The sequence below is a fragment of the Zosterops lateralis genome (assembly GCF_965231275.1).
Source record: "Zosterops lateralis genome assembly, chromosome: 5".
Lineage (NCBI taxonomy): Eukaryota > Metazoa > Chordata > Aves > Passeriformes > Zosteropidae > Zosterops > Zosterops lateralis.
The window spans coordinates 48,595,854-48,614,267 of record NC_139766.1 but is presented as its reverse complement, the minus strand read 5'-3'; the positions used below and the strand labels follow the sequence as shown (position 1 = coordinate 48,614,267).

Below are 18,414 nucleotides of genomic sequence, written 5' to 3'. Positions count from 1 at the left end.
AGGAATTTGATGGAAAATATTTCTTCACCAAGCTGAAAGAAACAGCTGTTTGTAATGTCTTCTTCTGTCTGGTTAAAAAAACATTTGAGAACATTCTCTTCTTAGAGAACCAAATTGCTCAAATCCCCATTTCTGCATAGATTACATTATAGGACCTCAAGGTACTCAGCATAATCTGCTACAAGGTCCAACAGACACAACAAACATTTGGTAAACCCAGGATTTTTAACAATCATTAATACCATGTACGCTTCTACAGAAACAGTGATTATAAAGTAAAGAAGGATTTTAGCTTCCCCATGTTTTAAGTTGAGTTAAAGTATTTGAGTCCATCTGTTTTGCAAGATTCTTGCTACAATGTAAGGCTAGAGGGCACAGGGAACCATACTGTTGTTATCCACGACCTGCTGCATGTAACAGGCAAGTGATGGGTGGGAAAAATCTTCAAGTGACAATATTTGGTAATAACGTAAGTCTTACTTGTCTGTCTGTAGGAATTGGTGTATCTTTATCAATGGCATCATATTTTGCTTCTATGGCACCCTAAATGTGGAAGAAAAATATTTGAATTTAGAAAGTCCTCGCCAACGTAAGTGCATATGACAACGTACATGGTGATGTGCAGAAGCTTACTGCTTTTTCAGCAGAAGAACAGAAGATTCTGACAGCTTAATTTTAACAAAACCATCTTTATTCTGTTATTAACTCAAGACATACAGACCTTTCTACAGATCTCCTCAGCATGATCTTCAGTGATTTTCAGTTGTTTACGCAGAAAGCTACGTGCCTTGTAGTTTTCCATTTTCAACTCAAGCAATGTTCTCAGCTTAAATACAGTGCTTACCTCAGCCCCTGGCAAGTGGCTTTCAGCACCATCTCAAAGCACTGAATACAGCTGCCTGTTAATTGATACTGCCAATATGGATGACTTAAGTAGCCTGTCCTTGCATAAATCCCAAGGCAGGAACATTAACAAGTCCATTTTAATATTACAGGACAGGAAAACACCAATATTGTACAAATGGCAGTTGCTGAAGCATGGGAATTGACCCATTCTTTAAGACCCAGGCTACAAGCCTGACCAGCAGTTTTTCTTCACCTTTACAGCTTTTTTATTGATTTTATTATATAGTATTTAGAAGACCACATCCTAAGATAATTCTCTTGAATAACTTAGTATGTGTTATCTCTAAGAATCTTTATGATCCACTGCTGCAGGATTGCAAGTAAGGTAAATCCAAAAGCTGGGTAGCCCAGCAACTCTGTGAGGAGCCCTCATTTCTGGGACATTCCTTTGTCCAAAAGGACTGTATTTGATTGATTTATTCTCCATTCTTTCTGGGAAGTGTATTGATTGGTAGGTGAGAAGAATACATTTCATGTGTTTTCTCCTGTTTTGTCCAACTGCTGCTAACTGGAGCAGAAGGACTGTCAACTGCATTTGTCAAAATATTAAAAATCAAAACAAAAAACCTCTGTTAACTACCAAATGTTGGGGTATTATTTTCCACTGAAAATAATAATCGAAATTGAAGGCAGTCAAGTTTATATGTACTTTCTGAAATCAAATAACCTCACAGAAAAGAAGTATGTTTGTCAGAACATCGTCTTTATTTGCACAATTTCATGACTCATTTTGTTTGAAATTCCAGCAACCTACCTGCCAAATCTTTAAACCCATTCCAGTTTCCTTGTCTGCCCCATTCCTAACCTACTCCACCCCCAGTCGGTACTGGAATTTCTTGCCCTTACCTCAACACCCAACAAGGCAGCCCAGGTTATGCCTCTCAGAAGGGGAGGGATGTCAATCCTGGCTTCTTTCCAAATCTGGTTTTTCTTGTATGGGTAGGCCTTTAAAGATGAGATTAACCGCAAAAATGTTATCATATAACTGAAACAATTCAAATCCCAAACCTGAGACAGTCTTTCCCCAAATGAAAAAGCCTGAACAGTGAATACAAGTTTCACAAAAAGTGAATTTAATTCCTAACTGGAAGGCCTGGATGAAGGACTACTGTTTCATGTTAAAATATCCACTCTTTCTCATAAATGCATTCATGTGCTTTGGTATATACTGGACAGATCCACTAATCCAAATTTATACTATGAACTTTTTCTTCATTATATGTTTCTTTTCATACCATGTGTCCATCTTGTTTTTATTAAACATTTCTAGTTTATCCTTGATAATGGGCATCAGCTCTCTCACGCTTAAACAGGAATCCATCTCTCCGCATGTATGTAAATTAGGGGCTGCTATTCCTTTCCCCAGTATAAACCTCACATTTATAACATGGCACTACCATGTTTTCAAATACTTTACTGCTTGGAAATGTGGAACTGTTACAGGCATATTTTACTTATAATAGCTTAGTCTGTTACAAAATAAAGGATGTAAAATTATTTTCATCAGCAAATCACCAGTATTAGCAGCAGCTCTATTTCCATGCGTATACTTTGAAATCTACTTCTGTATTCACCAGCGCTGAGAATGATTTGTTCTATTTTTATTTTCAATCTTCTTATACTTCTGAAAGGTTTTTATCTTCCCCCTTTCCTACTGTGGTCTCTTGTATCTCTGCTTCCTTTTACAATTACTTGGTCTTTCAAAATCTTCCAATTAACAGACCAAATCCAATTATCCAGCATCCCAAGGACTCCATACCTTCAACAGCCTGTCAAACAGGACAATTCTATTTAGCTGGTACTCTGTGTCCCTCTCCCGGATGATCAGAGGAAGAGTAGCAGCTGCAGAGAGCTCATTGCTACTGTTGGAATGAGGTAAAGCTGGCTGGCTGGAAAAAAGAAAGGACAGTAATAGTGAACAGCAAGAAAAACAAATAATTGAAAATAATTAATACCACACATAAAGCATTGCTAAGTCAGAAACAAGAATAATGGATAATTTTGAATATTCAGCACAAATGATTGATTCTAGGACAGAGGCTCAGATCCTCAGTTTGGTATTGGGGCCTTAAGTGCAGCATGCTTATCAGCTCTTGACTTTCAGAGCGAGAGGCATGTTAGTTTTGCTTTTGGGAGGCAGTTGTATCTAGCTGTGCAGTGTGCCACTCAAATAAAACTAATAACTCAAAATTCAGGGTGTTACAGATGTACAAATTTACACACAGACTTACTCATCTTCAAGCAATGGATAAAATGCTTCTCCACCAACATCCTTCAGTCTCTGTAAGGAGGAAGAAAAATAATTTGTTATCACAGTGCTGCCCAGAATTCAAGTAGAAATCTTAGTGGAATACTATTAAATAGCAATTCTTTTGCCAAATTCAGTAACTTGCCTTGAGACCTAAGCATTAGCTCAGTCCTTCACCAGCAATGAAGCACGCAGCCTTTAACACTAAAACCTTTTGCTAATACAGGCTTTTGGAGTTGGTAGAAGTTCTCCTGCCTAAAGATATCCATAAACCTACTTCCACACAAAAGAATAGTTTATAAGCACCGTGGATTAATAGATCAATAGTATTACATAGTTCTTTGTTTCCTCATTTTTCTACGTGGACTTCTATCCAAGTAGCTGCAAAACAACTGCATAACTTGCTTTTATGATTCTAATCAGTTCAAGAGCTATGCAAACTTGAATTCCTTTTAGGAAATACACTCAGCCAAGGTGACAGACAAACACGGCTGGATTTCTGACTCAAGTTTTCAGACATCTTATGGTGCATGATTAATGTTTAATGCCATGTTCCCTGCAGTGTCCTGTTTTGCAGTTCAGCCCTTAACTTGCAGGCACACAGCCTGTTCCTCTTGGGGCTGACAGAAGAGTTCATTCTCAGTTCATTCAGAACTGCTCCTCTTTTGATTATAAGCATCATGCTCTGCTCTATAAAAGGTGTTTGAAAAATTGTGCAAGTTAAAAAACTTACTTCAACTAATGCTGCAAGGTTCAGTCTTGAACCTTCCACAAAATGAAACATCAGTATACAATTATTTCCTGCTGTATTTATAGAAGTAGGCAGCAATATCCAAAATTAAAGATCAAAATATTTTTTAAAAGCCTTAAAGAACTGCCCTCTAATGGGAACAGTAGAGGTTGCAGAGTATATTATGTTTAAAATAGACGTTGCATATTTTTAACCCCCCTCCTGCCTTGCAAGCCCAACTGATCAACTGAAAAAAATAACACAGTTCTTTGTCAGCCTTGATGCATCTGTATGAAGCAGTGCAAAGTTCTACTGAAGAAATGTGTTTGCACAGTGTTTGACACACTACTATTAAGGTGGCAGAGTCAGGAGTCACCTTCTTTTTTGTAGTAACCCCTGTAACCATATGGAAAGGATTTTTTTAAAAAAACTGATAGAATTGCATTCACTCCTATAAAAAGCAAGCTGCAAACAGTGCAGCATAGTTGCCCAACTTGACAGCAATATAGTTCTACATGAGCAAAGACATGTAAACAATTAAAAAAATTCAATGATATATGCAGTAAATCTTGTAACTGATCATTACATCAAGCCAAATCATGAGTTATCACAGGTTGATTTTCCCAACAAAGACAGAAGAAAACTGCATTACAGCATTTTTGCAAAATGCTTTGAAGAGATCTTTTAAACTAGACATTTCATGAAATATATCCCAAAAATTACTAATCAACTAGTGGAAAATTGGTATTCAATGTTAAGTATAAAGCTTTTGAGGAGATAAAACTGAAATGAATTGATTTTTCTTTTGGATAATGTGAGCCGATGACAGACAGTAATTAAAGCATACAGAAGACATTCCCTAACCAAATACTTGTAGCAATCATGGAGAATACCAGGTGGTACAGAACTACTTGCACTACACTGGAACAAAACAGGTAACAGAAAAAGGAAAGGGAGGGATAAAAGACAAATCAAATTTATTAAGCTTTTGCAGGCAAAGCAATTTAATAGCACAAACCAGAATCTGACTGAGAAGTGGTCTCTTGGAATCAGTGGCACTTCTGTTGGTAGAAACAGCAGTAGGAGCTGCTGTTACATATTCCCTTTAAAGAAATGTTTCTGCAGAGAAGAACATAAGAAATGCACAGTATCACTCTTACATTTCGGAGCTGGCACAGAGACAAAGTCACTGTTGTGTCATCTAGGAGGGAACTTCTATCTCGTCCTTGCCCAAAGCTCTCACCATCTTCTAATAAAAAGCTTCAAAAACAAGAACAAAAAAGGAATCAGGTTGTTTTATAACACAGGACTTGAGCTAGGAAAAAAATTTCTTACATCAACAACTTTCCTCTTTTAAAACAAAGTATTATGTCTTAGGAGTATACTGTATTGACTGTATGGCATAAAAACTGCTATCAAGGGAATATACAATCACCTTAAGTTATTCAGACAGCTTTTTCTGTAAAATAGCACATTTCAGGTTTCTGTAACTTTGCTTTGCACATAAAAAAAGAATTCTGAGACATGGGATTAGTATCTCCTTTTATTCCTTGATCTCTCACAGACCAGGCCTGTAACTTATTGTGAAAAGCAAAAATAAAATATTATTATCATATGAAAGACAGTTCCCATCATGAAAAAAGACCTCAAGAGAAAATCTGACTTTTTCTGTTGCAGTCCATCTAAGGATACAAACGTATCCAAGATAGAATGTACAATTTTTCCATTATTATAATATTTTTAAAGTAGGCCACATGAAACTGATTTTCAGAAATAAACCTAGTATTCTCAGTGTCACTTAGATCTAGATTCCATTCTTGAAATTACTCCTCATCTTCAAGATAGACAGTATGGTGGAAAATATTTGTCTCTCATAATTGAAAAGCACCTACATTCACCTATGGGCAAAGAAATAAGCAACCTCTCAAAAATCTCACACTAATTTTGATATCAAAATAACACTTAAAATCTATTTCCACCATTTTCCTTTTAAGAGATACTGCATTTTGGCTGTACACATACTTCATCTGTTTTTTAAACAGAGAAACAGATATATGTATGGGTACATAATTATGTTATTAAGATCAGATCATAGGATTAAAACATCAATGTTCTACATAAAATTGCAGCATGTGCAGCAGTAAGATAAAAGCAGCAATCACTAAAATGCTGTTACAGAGATCTAAGTCATAAAACATTTTGAAAAAAGTCATTAGCTGATCTGAATAACTGCTGCTGCATTCAGTACTGCTGCTCTGTGAAAGGGAATTCAGAATGTGAGAATTCACTACATAAGGTATGAAATTAAAATACAAACATCTCTCTGAAGCACAGTGAGAAATTATTACTGAAACTTAATACTATTGGAAAGTGTGCAAAATTTAGGGACTCCCATTTCCATATTTTCCACTTCACCAGCATCTTTGCAATTTCAGAAAGCAATAGGTAAGCAACAGATACAAGGCATTCAAATAATGCCTTAAACTGGATAAGAGGGGAAGTGACAATTTCCTTCTGTTCAAGAATGCCATTTCAGCATTTTTCACACGTACAGGTCTTTAAACTAAGTATGTTCTCTTGCAATCACTAGTGTTCTCCATCCATCCATCCATCCATCCATCCATCCATCCATCCATCCATCCATCCATCCTCCTTTTCCTTAAAGTGCTTCTCCATCCTTACTTGGGAAGTGTGCAGACAGGTGGCTTGGATCGAATGATTTCCTTGTTGACAAGTTCTTTCTCCAAGTCTCCTCCAGCCAAACACCAGAGATAATAAACCTCTTCAACTGATCTTTCTGCTAGGTAATCATTATCTTCATCTGTTGGGAGAAATTACACAAAAATAAATTACTGCCTTTTAGGTAGTTTGTATTTCTTTCTACGACTCTAAACACATACTGTTGAAAAAAATAAAATCCTTCTGCTTGCAAGGTCATAACCTTAATGTGAAATTAGAGGAAAAGTGATTTTCCTTAGCAAGTGCTCTTTAGGGAGATTTAAGGAAAGAAGTCATTAAAAAAGCAGATATTTCTGCAGTTTGCCATGAACCCCTTACACAAATACACTGAGTGTGGACTTTTGATTCCTGTGTTTTTAAACAAAACAAAACAGTGTTTTGTACATAGCAGTAAGGCTTAAAATAAGCGATTCCCACTGAGTGGTTATAACCTCTCTTCCCTTCACATACCCACACTCATTCTAACAAGTCAAAAATCTTCATATATATGAGATTTTCCAAACAACTCTGTAAGACAAAAATAGTCAGGATTTAAGAGCAAAAACATTTTTAACACACCATAGTTTAAAACTTAGAAGTTTAATCTTTTAGTCCAGAATTTGACCTCCTTCACAAACAATTATTTTTCCAGTACTTCCAAAAATCATCTTATGCTACGATCTAGCAGAATTCAATTACCAATAAGTGGAAAAAAATGACCTCATACATGCACATATCCTGCTTTTGCATCACGGACTTGAATACTAATGTTATTTTCTTCCCTGAGGCTGAAGCATAAAATTAAGATTTGACTCCTTTGGCATGCACGCATCCCTCAAAACATGTTTGCCCATGTCTCCCTTCATTAAACAACTTACTACATTAATCTGGTGTTGCAACATTAAATAGTCTCTGTGAATAATTTGTTGGAGAGAAAATGCAGTAACTCTATTTTCCTTCCCCCTCCAATGACATTTACCCCACTACCTGCTTTTACCTTTACATAATTGACTTATGTCTTCAGGAAGTGTTAAATTGGCACACCTTGGAGAAGACGAGAACAGACCAGCAGGTTTGTGGAAGGGAGGATATAGTGAGGATACTTCACTGAACAAACTGTCATGTAGCAATTCCTCTGGAGTTGGCCTTACATTAAGAGAAGAGGATAAAACAATTAGAGCAAAGCGCTCCCAAAAATCTTGCATTCTGGCAAAAAAAAAGGCCCCCAGTAACAAATATTAGCAAGTTATTTTAAATTATATTAGATTTTTTAATAATTATTATTTTATTATATTTTTATATTATATTTTATTTTATATATTTTATTATATTATATATTTTATTATATTTTTAATTTTTTATTATATTAGAAATTTTAATAGCAAAAATGCCTACCAATGTTTTTCAATTCATGCAGCACAACAAACAAGTCTGTTTACAGCCCAAATACAGACCTCTAATTCTTCTCTTTTAAACACTGAAAAGCACAAAACTGAGAATTTCTTATAGGTAGCCCAAATGTCAGTATTCCAAAAAAAGTCCAGGAACAGTTCTTCTAATTTCATAGCAACCACAGAGATTACCAGGCCCTTGGACTGAATACTTGCCTCTTAGAAGGCTGGAATGTAAGGCATTTCTTCAGTAGAGCTATGATATTTTCAGAAAGGTCCTGGAACATAAGAAAAATATGGAGGAGGTCTGTTTATTACTGTCTTAATTCAGCAAGTCACTTGGCTCATACTTAACTTTTAACATACAGGCTATTCCTTTAAGGGCAATAAAATTTCACACCTACGCACATGAGGTTAGCTACGTGAGACCAAAATTCTGGGGAAGCAATTCTCACCTCCCAATCCTACATTTGATTTAGGGGAAAAAAAATCTGAAAAATTTGCAATGTATGCAGCCTTTTACTTATTTTTTAATTTAGCTATTCTGTACTCTGCTGGAAACAATGCAGTACCTGGCAACTTCCTTCTGCTAAAAATCAGAACTCTTTCATACAGTGTCTCAACTATATGAAATATAGTTGGGTCACTATATGAATATACAGACACTTAAATTCAGTGATCATTTTTTGTGGGTAAGAAAAAGTTGAACTACATAAACATACACTATCAGAATGCGTAAAGTGGACCAGATACAAAACTTAATTTCTGGAAGAAAAATACTGAATCACCAAAATTTTACAGAAAATTTATAGCTTATTAAACCACTCAGAGAACATTAACATTTACTGAAACTGACAGCAATTTTAACAAAGAATAATATTACCAGTGCTGGTTATTTGAAAGGATCTTAGATATTTAGTTTGGACCTCAAAATTTTTCATCATACTGCAATAAAGTAAGTGACCAAATGAATTAAAAAAATAAATATGCAAAATACAATGCAGCAATAATAAAATATTCTGGGTATGACAGCATGGAAGAGCAAATGAGTTTCACAAACCTTAATAATATCAAGACAACCATGTTCTTCAGCCAATACAGTTACAATATCATCTACACAGCCTTTGAAAAACAAACAAAACAATAAAAAGTTAAAGATAATTAATGAAGTGATACTGATTAAACAAGATACCAGATAAACATCCACTCAAATAAAAAGCACTTAATTTTGGTTTTTTACTGACACTGCCACATCACTTGAAAGTAAATTATCAAAATCAGAAATAAAAATTATTATAACCTATGCAGACAGCAGCTTAGGAAAGGTAAGTAGCACATCTCAGGTAAGTGAATACATATTTACAGCCCTAGTCCAGAGTTTCAGTCTCTGCCAAATAAAGTAAAACAGTTTTTCAACTTATAAATTAAAAAAAAATAAAAAGAAAAATCCTTGGAAGAACTTAAGAATACCTACATGAATCTTGAAGTCATTTTGCCTCTGTTGCTCCTTGCTGCAGATAATACTAGTAGTATTTTGGAACTTGTTGTCACTACTTTATTGAACAAATAATTCCCAAGTCAGGACATGAATGTTTTTCAGTGGATAAACCAACAACTTGAATTCAGATTGAAGTGTATGGAGATGCTTCAGAAAGCCTTGCTACCAAATCCCCAAGACAGTCAGAATTTCAGCACTCAAGCACTAGCTGCTGAATGAAAAAGATATTTCTCCTGACAGCAATTAATTTTTATAGTGTTGCTGTTTGCTCTGTATAATAATAACTTATTGCTAAGGCTTCAAACTGCCAACTCATGCCTTTCCCCTTCCCAAGGTTTATACATAAACACCACCAGAAATCAAGTTTTAAGAGCAGCAAGAATAGTCACACTTCCTGACTCATCTACATCAAGCCAAAATTCAACTTGTGCAGTGATGTTTCATAGTTTGAAGGTGAAACCAGAGAAAAAAGCCTGCGTTCACTAAAACACTTCTCATCTCTCTCTATTTCTGTCTTCCTACTTGAGTCCTGCTTCTCCCTGCTTGGCCATTACTAAACAGGCACTGTAGGGATAGTTTTCTTCAGTGTCATCAATTCCTATCTCATTTCAGAAATCTCCTGCAACACAAACCAACAAATAACCATGAAAACGACCATTATTCTTGAGGATGTTTTCTTGTCTTATATTTTTTTTAATAGTTTCCCCTTACTCTAATATACTGCCAGCTCTTCCCAAGATTTTTTCCCTGGCATCCAGTTCCATACTTTCCCTAGAGAAACAACATGCTACAAATGCCTATTTAAATCTGTAGATGAAAGATGACAAAGGTAAAGTGCTTTAGGTCTGAGCATCAGAAGCTGATTACTCTGTAAAGCTCTAATCATAGAGCTGCTTGGAAATTTGAAAAATTGATTTTGTGCTACTTACCTAACATAAGTATAAATTTCAATCTTTCTGCTATCTCCAAACTCTGAAATAATTTTCTCCCCTAAAAAATAACAAAGTCAAATTACACTTGAATTTGAAAGAAACATCTACTAAAGGAAAATACTTAGATAACATTGTATCCCATCTTTATACAAAACCAGCGAAATAAGCTTCTACATGTGAATTTTAGACATATCAAAAGTATCTGTAAGAACAAAACCCCTTATTTATCCTAAATATGGCAGAAATAGTTTCACATCATGATACAGCAAAAATGTATCATTGATAACTTCTCTTAAATGGAACTGTCTTGTAGTCAAATTTTTGTGGCTCCACAGGTAACTATCCTTCATGGTTAACACATATACCAAGCATTCTACATACCAAAACGCATCCAATTGCTTGAACAATCAGTACTGTCCAGGTAGGAATGCTAACATATTCTGATATTTGGGCTTGGAGGATGGGCAGGGTAACTTTAACCCCACATTCATGAGCAATCAAGTTAATGAAACTATTCCCCCAGAGTCAAAATCAAGAGAATTATTCTTTTACATACCATGCAAAGCTCAAATAATATTATACCAAGAGACCACAGATCTGATTTAGGGCCAGAAGGCAGAGGCTTCTCACACTGAGTGTGATCACTTGGTTTGCCTATTCCCTGGGCAATTACTTCAGGTGCCAGATACGATGGGTACCTAGAAAGATGAAGCAACATTAGATAATATCCATCTATTCAAAAAGTGTGACTTCCCATTACATAATCAGCATAATTTGGCATTCTGAGAAACCAGAATATTGCCTATTTTATTCAGTCAAAATCTACACATCACAGCAAAGTTTCACTCCAGTGTAGTGTTTACTACACAAAAGGTCAAATCCCAATCAGTGGCTCTCTTGTTTTGTGAAAGGAAACCTCAGGTTTCAAAGTGGTATATTTACATATCTTAAAAAAAACACAGATTGAGTTTCAGTGCTAGGATATTAAATAAGTGTATCCTAGACTCATACTTTGGGATGGTGGTGGCAATAATCTTTTCACTGATAGTGTATTCCTGTCAAATAACTTTTGAATTTGGAAAAAAAAAAAGTAACAAAAAGTGTTAAGGACATATATTGCCTTCTACTAGATGATTTTAAAGTAATATTATCACTTATCTTTTTGTCAACACTTTACTATAACACCTAAAAAAATATGCAATCACATTTTGAAAGGAAACATCAGTTCCTTTTGACCATGTCTTCAAGAATCAGCTCAGCATTTAATTTGAAAACATGACACTTCAAAAAACCAAAAAGTGACAAAAATCCCACTGCAACAAAGCAGTGGTTTGTAATATAGTATGATCATTTGAAAATAGATAATATAATTATAAAGAGACAGAAACCTTACATTAGTGGGCAACACTGAAGCACTGATTGTGCATTTTCCTAAATTTGAAATTAGGAATCCAAGTCATAGGGAACTATTAGTATCTGAAGGCAAATCTAGGGAATAAAGACTGACATCACAGATTTAGGCTAACATGCTGGCATGGTACCCATTCCCTATTTTTCAGTCATCTTACCTAGTTGATGACAACCTCTTTAGTGACATTATCAGAAGCTTCTGTATAAGGGGTACTCTAAACGTAATTTATTTCCTGAAAAAATAAGTCTCTGATATATTTGCATTGTGTAGCTGCATCCTTACCCTATAGGAAAGTCAACATCAACACCTTGAGCAGTCATATGGTAGAGTCCAAATTTAGCCAACTTCACGTGTCCCTGAAAAGGGAAAAATAAATTATCAAGAGCAGCAGAATCCAACATTGGAAGAAACTGTGTTTAAGTCAAAAAAGTAAAAAAAAAAAATTAAAAAAATATTTCAAACTGCATTAGCTGTCAGAGGACAGAAACCTATAAAAAGCACCCTCTTACATTTTTGTCTCATCTATTAAGCAGAAGTGCAGTGCAAGTTAAAGAGATGCTTATTTCTAATGCTTTTTACATCTCAAGAAATTAAATAAATCCCTTTGGAACACATCAGAAATTTTTAAGTGACAGTGTATTTTCAGCAAATTGAAAAAACTTAAATACTCCACTGAACATTCTTCCTGTTTGAAAACTGTTCAAAACCTGTTTGACTCTTAGAACCACCTAAACATTAACACTATTCCCTCAACTCTTCCATTTACCTAGCCTTGCTCCTGCAGACCTTCCATCAACTCATTACTATCTTGCTCTTCTTATCAGAATCAACACATACTTCAAACAAACAATTTTTCCAGGCTTTTTTTTTTAATGTGAAGACAGAACACTAACACTAAAACAAAAGAAAATTAGGCATAGAGTTAAACTTATTTCTGCTGGATTTTGAAATACACTCAGCCAGCCTCCAGATGGTGCAACAGAGAAGGCTACATCAGGAAGATTTCAAAGGGCAGGGGAGAGCTTAGTTTATTGTCTCATGGCCCTCTTCTGTTCTTTAATTGATTTTAGGAGTACCTTAAAATCCTAAAGTACTTTTGCATGTTAGAGCATTATTATGATTTTCATTTGCTAACAAACATATAAAAATACACATGTTCCTTATCATTGTCTTCTCCTTTCTCTTTGCCTTCCATGGGGAGGATCTAGTTATTGCACCTAAACTGAGTAAAAAAAGGATAGAGGAGTTATGCAGACAGGTTGGTTCTGATGAAGAAACTGCTCTGAGGACACCAGAAGCAATCAATTTCTCTCAACTTTTATGAGCAGAAATTGTATTCCACGCTGCCAACTCAATACTGTGGTAACAACATTGACAGATACGTAAATTTGAATAATTTAACATGAACAAAAAAATACCTTGATATCTAAAAAGGCAAGTACCATATCACTATGGAACACAAGAAATATTAATGACAGCTAATTAGCCACAAGAACTATTCTTCTATTTAAACAGCTAGGAAGGTCTTGCAACTAATTACAATGATGACAAGTAGACTTAGATTATCACTTAGAGAAGGAAGAAAAAGTGTGGTTTGGGACAGAATAGAACAATAAATTTGGCACTACATTTGAAACTTAGGAAATGAGGGAAAATTGTAGTTAAAAAAGATAAACATAACAATCAACTTTCCAGATGTGTAATTTTTTTCCCCATCAAAAGGACTGTGACTGTCCAGTCTCCATCTACGATACAACACAGCACTTGTTAGCAGCAAACAAACCCACAGATTTATTCCTGGAGCTGTACCTTTCGATCCAGAAGAATATTGCAAGGGGAGAGTGCTCGGTGGACCATTCCATGCTGATTCATATATTGTAAACCTTGCAAAACCTCATATGCTATGCATAAGATCCTTGAAGAACTGAAAAAAAACCAAACAAACCAACAACATGTTATAGCAAATGTTTTCCTTCTTAATCTCTAAAAATGTAGTGTTCCACAGCTATTCCAAACAAAAGTGAGACATTTACAATTCCAGAACAGTTTAAGGGATCAACATGGAATATGGTGGGGTATGTTCAGTGCCATATATACATCTCAAAATCCCACAATTAGATTTCTACACCCTGAACTGGTCCTTAGGAAGTGTAGAAAATTCTGACAAAGTATAGAATATTCTCTTCAACAGAAACTCACCTAATCAGGAAATAAAAAATCTTAACCCTCTCTTATTTTTATTTGCTCTTCTTAAGTATCCTACTGATATTCATAAAAAGTTCAGCTGAACAGAAGGTTTTTAAAACTCAGATAGTAACTATAGCTTATTCAGAAGACAGTAGAGTGGCCTGACTAGATCATACCTATATAGTCTTCAGTCATCTCAAAATCTAAAATAAGAAAAAAAAAAGGGCAGAAAACAGCATTTTCAGCACATTTAGTTTTACAATCTTGGAAGTATCAACCTTACCATCTTCATAAAGAAACAACAAAGCTTGTCACCCAAAACATTTTGACATAACTCTGTATTTTGACAAAACTTACCATTTCCTCTAAAGACTGATAGCTTTAAAGAGGAGTTTCTGGGAAAAGCTGATCGGGAATTTGTACCGATCACCACAACAGGCTTCCAAAGTGCTCTCTAAATAAGAATGAAAGCCACAGATCTCATGTCGTCTAGGGAGATTCCATTTAACTTTCTATTCTTCATTCTGTCCACTCCCCTTCAGCCATTTCAGGTCATTTTTGGTAACTTTCCTACTGCAGGCACTGATTTACATAACATCCATAAATCAAAGTATATCTGCTTATAAAGACCTAACCTTACATCCCATTTATTATTTTTTTTTAAATTTCATTGTTAAAAAATAACATACAATAGCATTCTGGAGGATATTCACCACCTTCTCTTGCTTATTAAAAACTTGCACAACAGCAAAATGAGGATGTCAGACTAATGAAAATGACAAGCCAACTATCTGACTAAACACCAAAATTAATTTCTTTCTTCAACTTCATTAGCTGCTATTCATACCTGATGGAATGACAAAACTACTTTGTCACAAGAGTAAATAGCTAGATTATGACAAAAGCCACACTTACAACAAATTCTGAGACTAGTGCAACACAGAAATACTGAAAAAAGCCATGACTAAGTTATCCTGCATGGAGCTATCCTCTAGATCCTCACCTTTTTCCTGGAAGAGCTCTGTACTAATTCAGAATAGTTGTGAATATGTACTTTTATTGATAAATTTTAGGCTCAAAGGAAATCTATCATTGCATATGTCCATACTGCTGTATCTTAGGTCATAGTATTCGAAAGTGATTCTCAAAGTCTTAGCAATTTGACCAGAACCTCATGGCAAATAACCACAAAACCAAAACAACACGCCACAACCATCTAGCTCCTCCCTCCCTAGCACCTCCCAACCACAAGTTAAATATATTTATTACCACAGTACCAGACGCTATTAGCTGTGTACCTTTCCTCTCAGTCATTCTTGGGCAGAGATATCAATGTTGTAAAAAATTACCTTACAAATCTTCAAATTTCTTGTATATTTTTTCCTGCAATGCAAATACTAGTGATAATGGCAGCAAACAGAAGCTACTCTCTCATTTTCTGCTCAGTTTTGCAAAACAAGACATGAAAAATAAATGAAGGAGTATTCATGTTTCCAGTAAGGGAACCATTGCATGTGAACAATTAGTACATAATGAGGTATTCTAGCCTAAACATTGTTTCTCTGTGTTAAAAAATAAAAGTAAATACAGTATATTAAAAAACCAAAAGTAACTACTAATAGAAGTGAAATTTGGTGGCTGTTTGCTGGAGGCAGGCAGTGTGTTCTGCTGGCACCAGGGGGCCTCAGCCACCCATTTATTCTCCAAGTTCTCTTGCAATTCATTAAAAAAACACCCCAGAACCCGCCCAAATACATGAAAATACTGCTTTGGGATTTTTTGCTCTTTAAGACAAAGATTGTTGTTACAATGATCAGGATCACACGAGTGGTAACTACTTTTCAATGTGCACTCAATGCTCAGTGCTCTTAAAGTCTTGATGCCACCCTGCTGGGCAGAAGCCTTGAGCCAAGGACCTCAAGCTGGTCCTTCAGCAGAGAGGGAACTGTATAAAAACCTCTGCACTGTGCTGCTGCACATTGTGTAGCTCTTATTTATTAGGGAAACAGACTGTGTGGTTACAACCCATGAGAGTTCTCTCCTTTAAACTCCCAGAGGCCAAGTTCAGCAGATGTTCCCAGCCTCACTACCAAGGCTGTTCCCTTGCTTCAGTGGGTCTCAGCTCTCTCTCAGTTGGTACAGCCACTCTCAACGTTGTAAGCATTGCATCAGCCTTCAGCAGATGCAGAGGGTACACTCATTAAACTGCTTCCAGGCTTCAGGTTAGCTTGGCTGTTAAAAAAACCCCCATAAATAGAAAAAACCCACATTGTTCTAAATGAGGAGGACAATTACAAAAATCCAGTGTTGGTGGCAAGATCTGAGCAGACTCAGAAACTTTTTACCCACTCAGCTGGAAGCCTGTTTTTTAATAGACCAGCTAGTGCTGAACTATGATAGATGTAGCCCTGTTTAACTACTGGGCCTCTTGAACCGCTGAGGTACCAGCATCATCCTTTAAAAAAATGCAGAGGGAAAAAAGTAGCAGCAAAAGCACTAGAAACAAGGTGGGGATAAGGTGGCCACTCCCCACCAGCAGGAAAAGAAATAATTCTTTTTGCTAAAGGAACGCACATTCAAGAAGGTGTCTGCATTTTAATCTTCAATCTGGATACCAAAAATCTATCTAGCTGTAGTCTAGTCAGATAGGCCTCTGAACAGGGGTTCTCTTCAAGAGAAAAGATTGCACATGGGTATAAAACCATACTGGTTAAATTTAATTATTGTCCTGGATTGGAGAAGAAACATAGCCATGAAAAGAGGTCATTTAGTGTTCCTTCATACTTTAAACCATGAATTAAAAGACTGTAAGGATTAAAATCAATACCAGGTTTGGGGCTATAACTTGAATGCACAGATAAGGAAGCACTAAGGAAAACTATATTCCTACCTCAGATCCATCCTGTAAGTAGAACGAGGAAAAAAAAATCTCTACAAGTTGATATAAAATCTCTACAAGTTGATATGAGCAAGTTCAGCCAACAGTACAAAACCCAGCATGGTTAAGAAGCATGTGCATGGCATTTGTGGGTGGAGATAGAAGGGAAGTCGACTTAAAACCCACAAAAAGGAGAATTGTTTTATTACCTCCAGAACTTGTCAGACCAAAAGCTATACCAGACAAATGACTAATTTCCACACTGTAATAGTACACAGGTGGCTGCACTGTGCCTTCACAAAAAACATTAACTTTTCCACTTAGCAGCCAGCCTGATCTCCAGTCTGTTGAATTCTTACAGTTGAGGACACAAAAACATTTTCTGGAAGTTTACTTCAGGAATAATAAACCAAACCTGTCAGGAAACAGATGTTTTAGCAGAGTTTCAATCTCTTGTGGTTCTGCAAACCCACTGATGAAATAATCTGATTGCTTAGGAGACTGTTGTCACTTTTTGGATTCAGATGGGTGGGGTGGGGAAGAAAAGTTTCTTAGTACATCCACTACACTCCCTCATCCAAATGAGAACAGCTTCTGGGCCAGGCTGAAAGGGAAAGTACTAGAAGAAATTGGCATATCCAGTGTCTTACCTTTTTCAAAAGGATCAGATTTTAGCAGAGAGAGTGAGAAAGATGGATTTCCAGGAACCAAGTAAAGACAATAAGCCCTGAAAACAGTCAGGATATTGCAGAGCTAAGAGTAAGCATATTCACCTAGTAGTGACTGAGCAGTACCTGGGAAGAAACAGTCAAGAAGAACTGCCCAAGCCACAGGTCAACATAAACACAAGAGCAAACAAAAAAAATGCCTTATTTAGAAACCAAAAACTTTATGACAAAAATGTGGTATGCTGAATTCTTGCTAAAATAACCCAAACAATATTACTTATATGTTATTCAATTTAAGTGGCTATTTATTAATTTATTTTTTTGATTAATGGGAATGATAATGCAGTTACTTGTAGAAGTGGGAACTGGACTCCAAGATAGGATGCTCTAGGAACAAACAACTTCTTGCAACTAATTATTTCCATTTTAGACAAAATTACTGGTCTTCTGAATCCTAAAAATAGTCATATTAGCTCAGACCAAAAATTATTTCAGAACTATTCTCTTTCAAAACAAAAAAAGAAAAGAAAAAGGCAGGCAGATGTCTGAGAGAAAGGGAATACAGAGCAAGCACATAGGAAATTATCTTCGATATTCTCCTGGCTTCCTCTAATCCAAGGTTTATTCTGGGTGAAACAAAATTTTGCCTCCTAAGCATCATATCTGATATTACCTACTAGTTCCTGTGGCATTCCACACCCATCAAGAATTCTGTTGGTAAAATCTTCCTGCTATTTTATCATTGCTCAACTCTGAAGCAGGAAGAGCATTTGTGGAACAATGCATTTCACAGCCAGTAGCATGGTAGTTGCTACATACACCACTGATTGCTGAAGGGAAAATAAAA

At 35.9% G+C, this 18,414-nt stretch overlaps 1 protein-coding gene across 1 annotated transcript in view; it reads right to left on the bottom strand.

Moving 5' to 3' along the window:
- TBCK (TBC1 domain containing kinase) overlaps window positions 1-18,414 on the bottom strand; it is an 88,013-nt gene that overhangs the window by 52,318 nt on the left and 17,281 nt on the right. The window contains exons 4-16 of the mRNA XM_083862521.1: window positions 13,644-13,758; window positions 12,117-12,190; window positions 10,980-11,121; window positions 10,421-10,481; window positions 9,054-9,115; window positions 8,210-8,271; window positions 7,600-7,748; window positions 6,567-6,705; window positions 5,045-5,144; window positions 3,138-3,187; window positions 2,666-2,795; window positions 1,753-1,851; window positions 481-543 (exon numbers count right to left, since the gene is read on the bottom strand). Coding sequence (XP_083718647.1) covers window positions 481-543; window positions 1,753-1,851; window positions 2,666-2,795; window positions 3,138-3,187; window positions 5,045-5,144; window positions 6,567-6,705; window positions 7,600-7,748; window positions 8,210-8,271; window positions 9,054-9,115; window positions 10,421-10,481; window positions 10,980-11,121; window positions 12,117-12,190; window positions 13,644-13,758 — 1,246 coding nt within the window. The remainder of the gene's footprint in view (window positions 1-480; window positions 544-1,752; window positions 1,852-2,665; window positions 2,796-3,137; window positions 3,188-5,044; window positions 5,145-6,566; window positions 6,706-7,599; window positions 7,749-8,209; window positions 8,272-9,053; window positions 9,116-10,420; window positions 10,482-10,979; window positions 11,122-12,116; window positions 12,191-13,643; window positions 13,759-18,414) is intronic.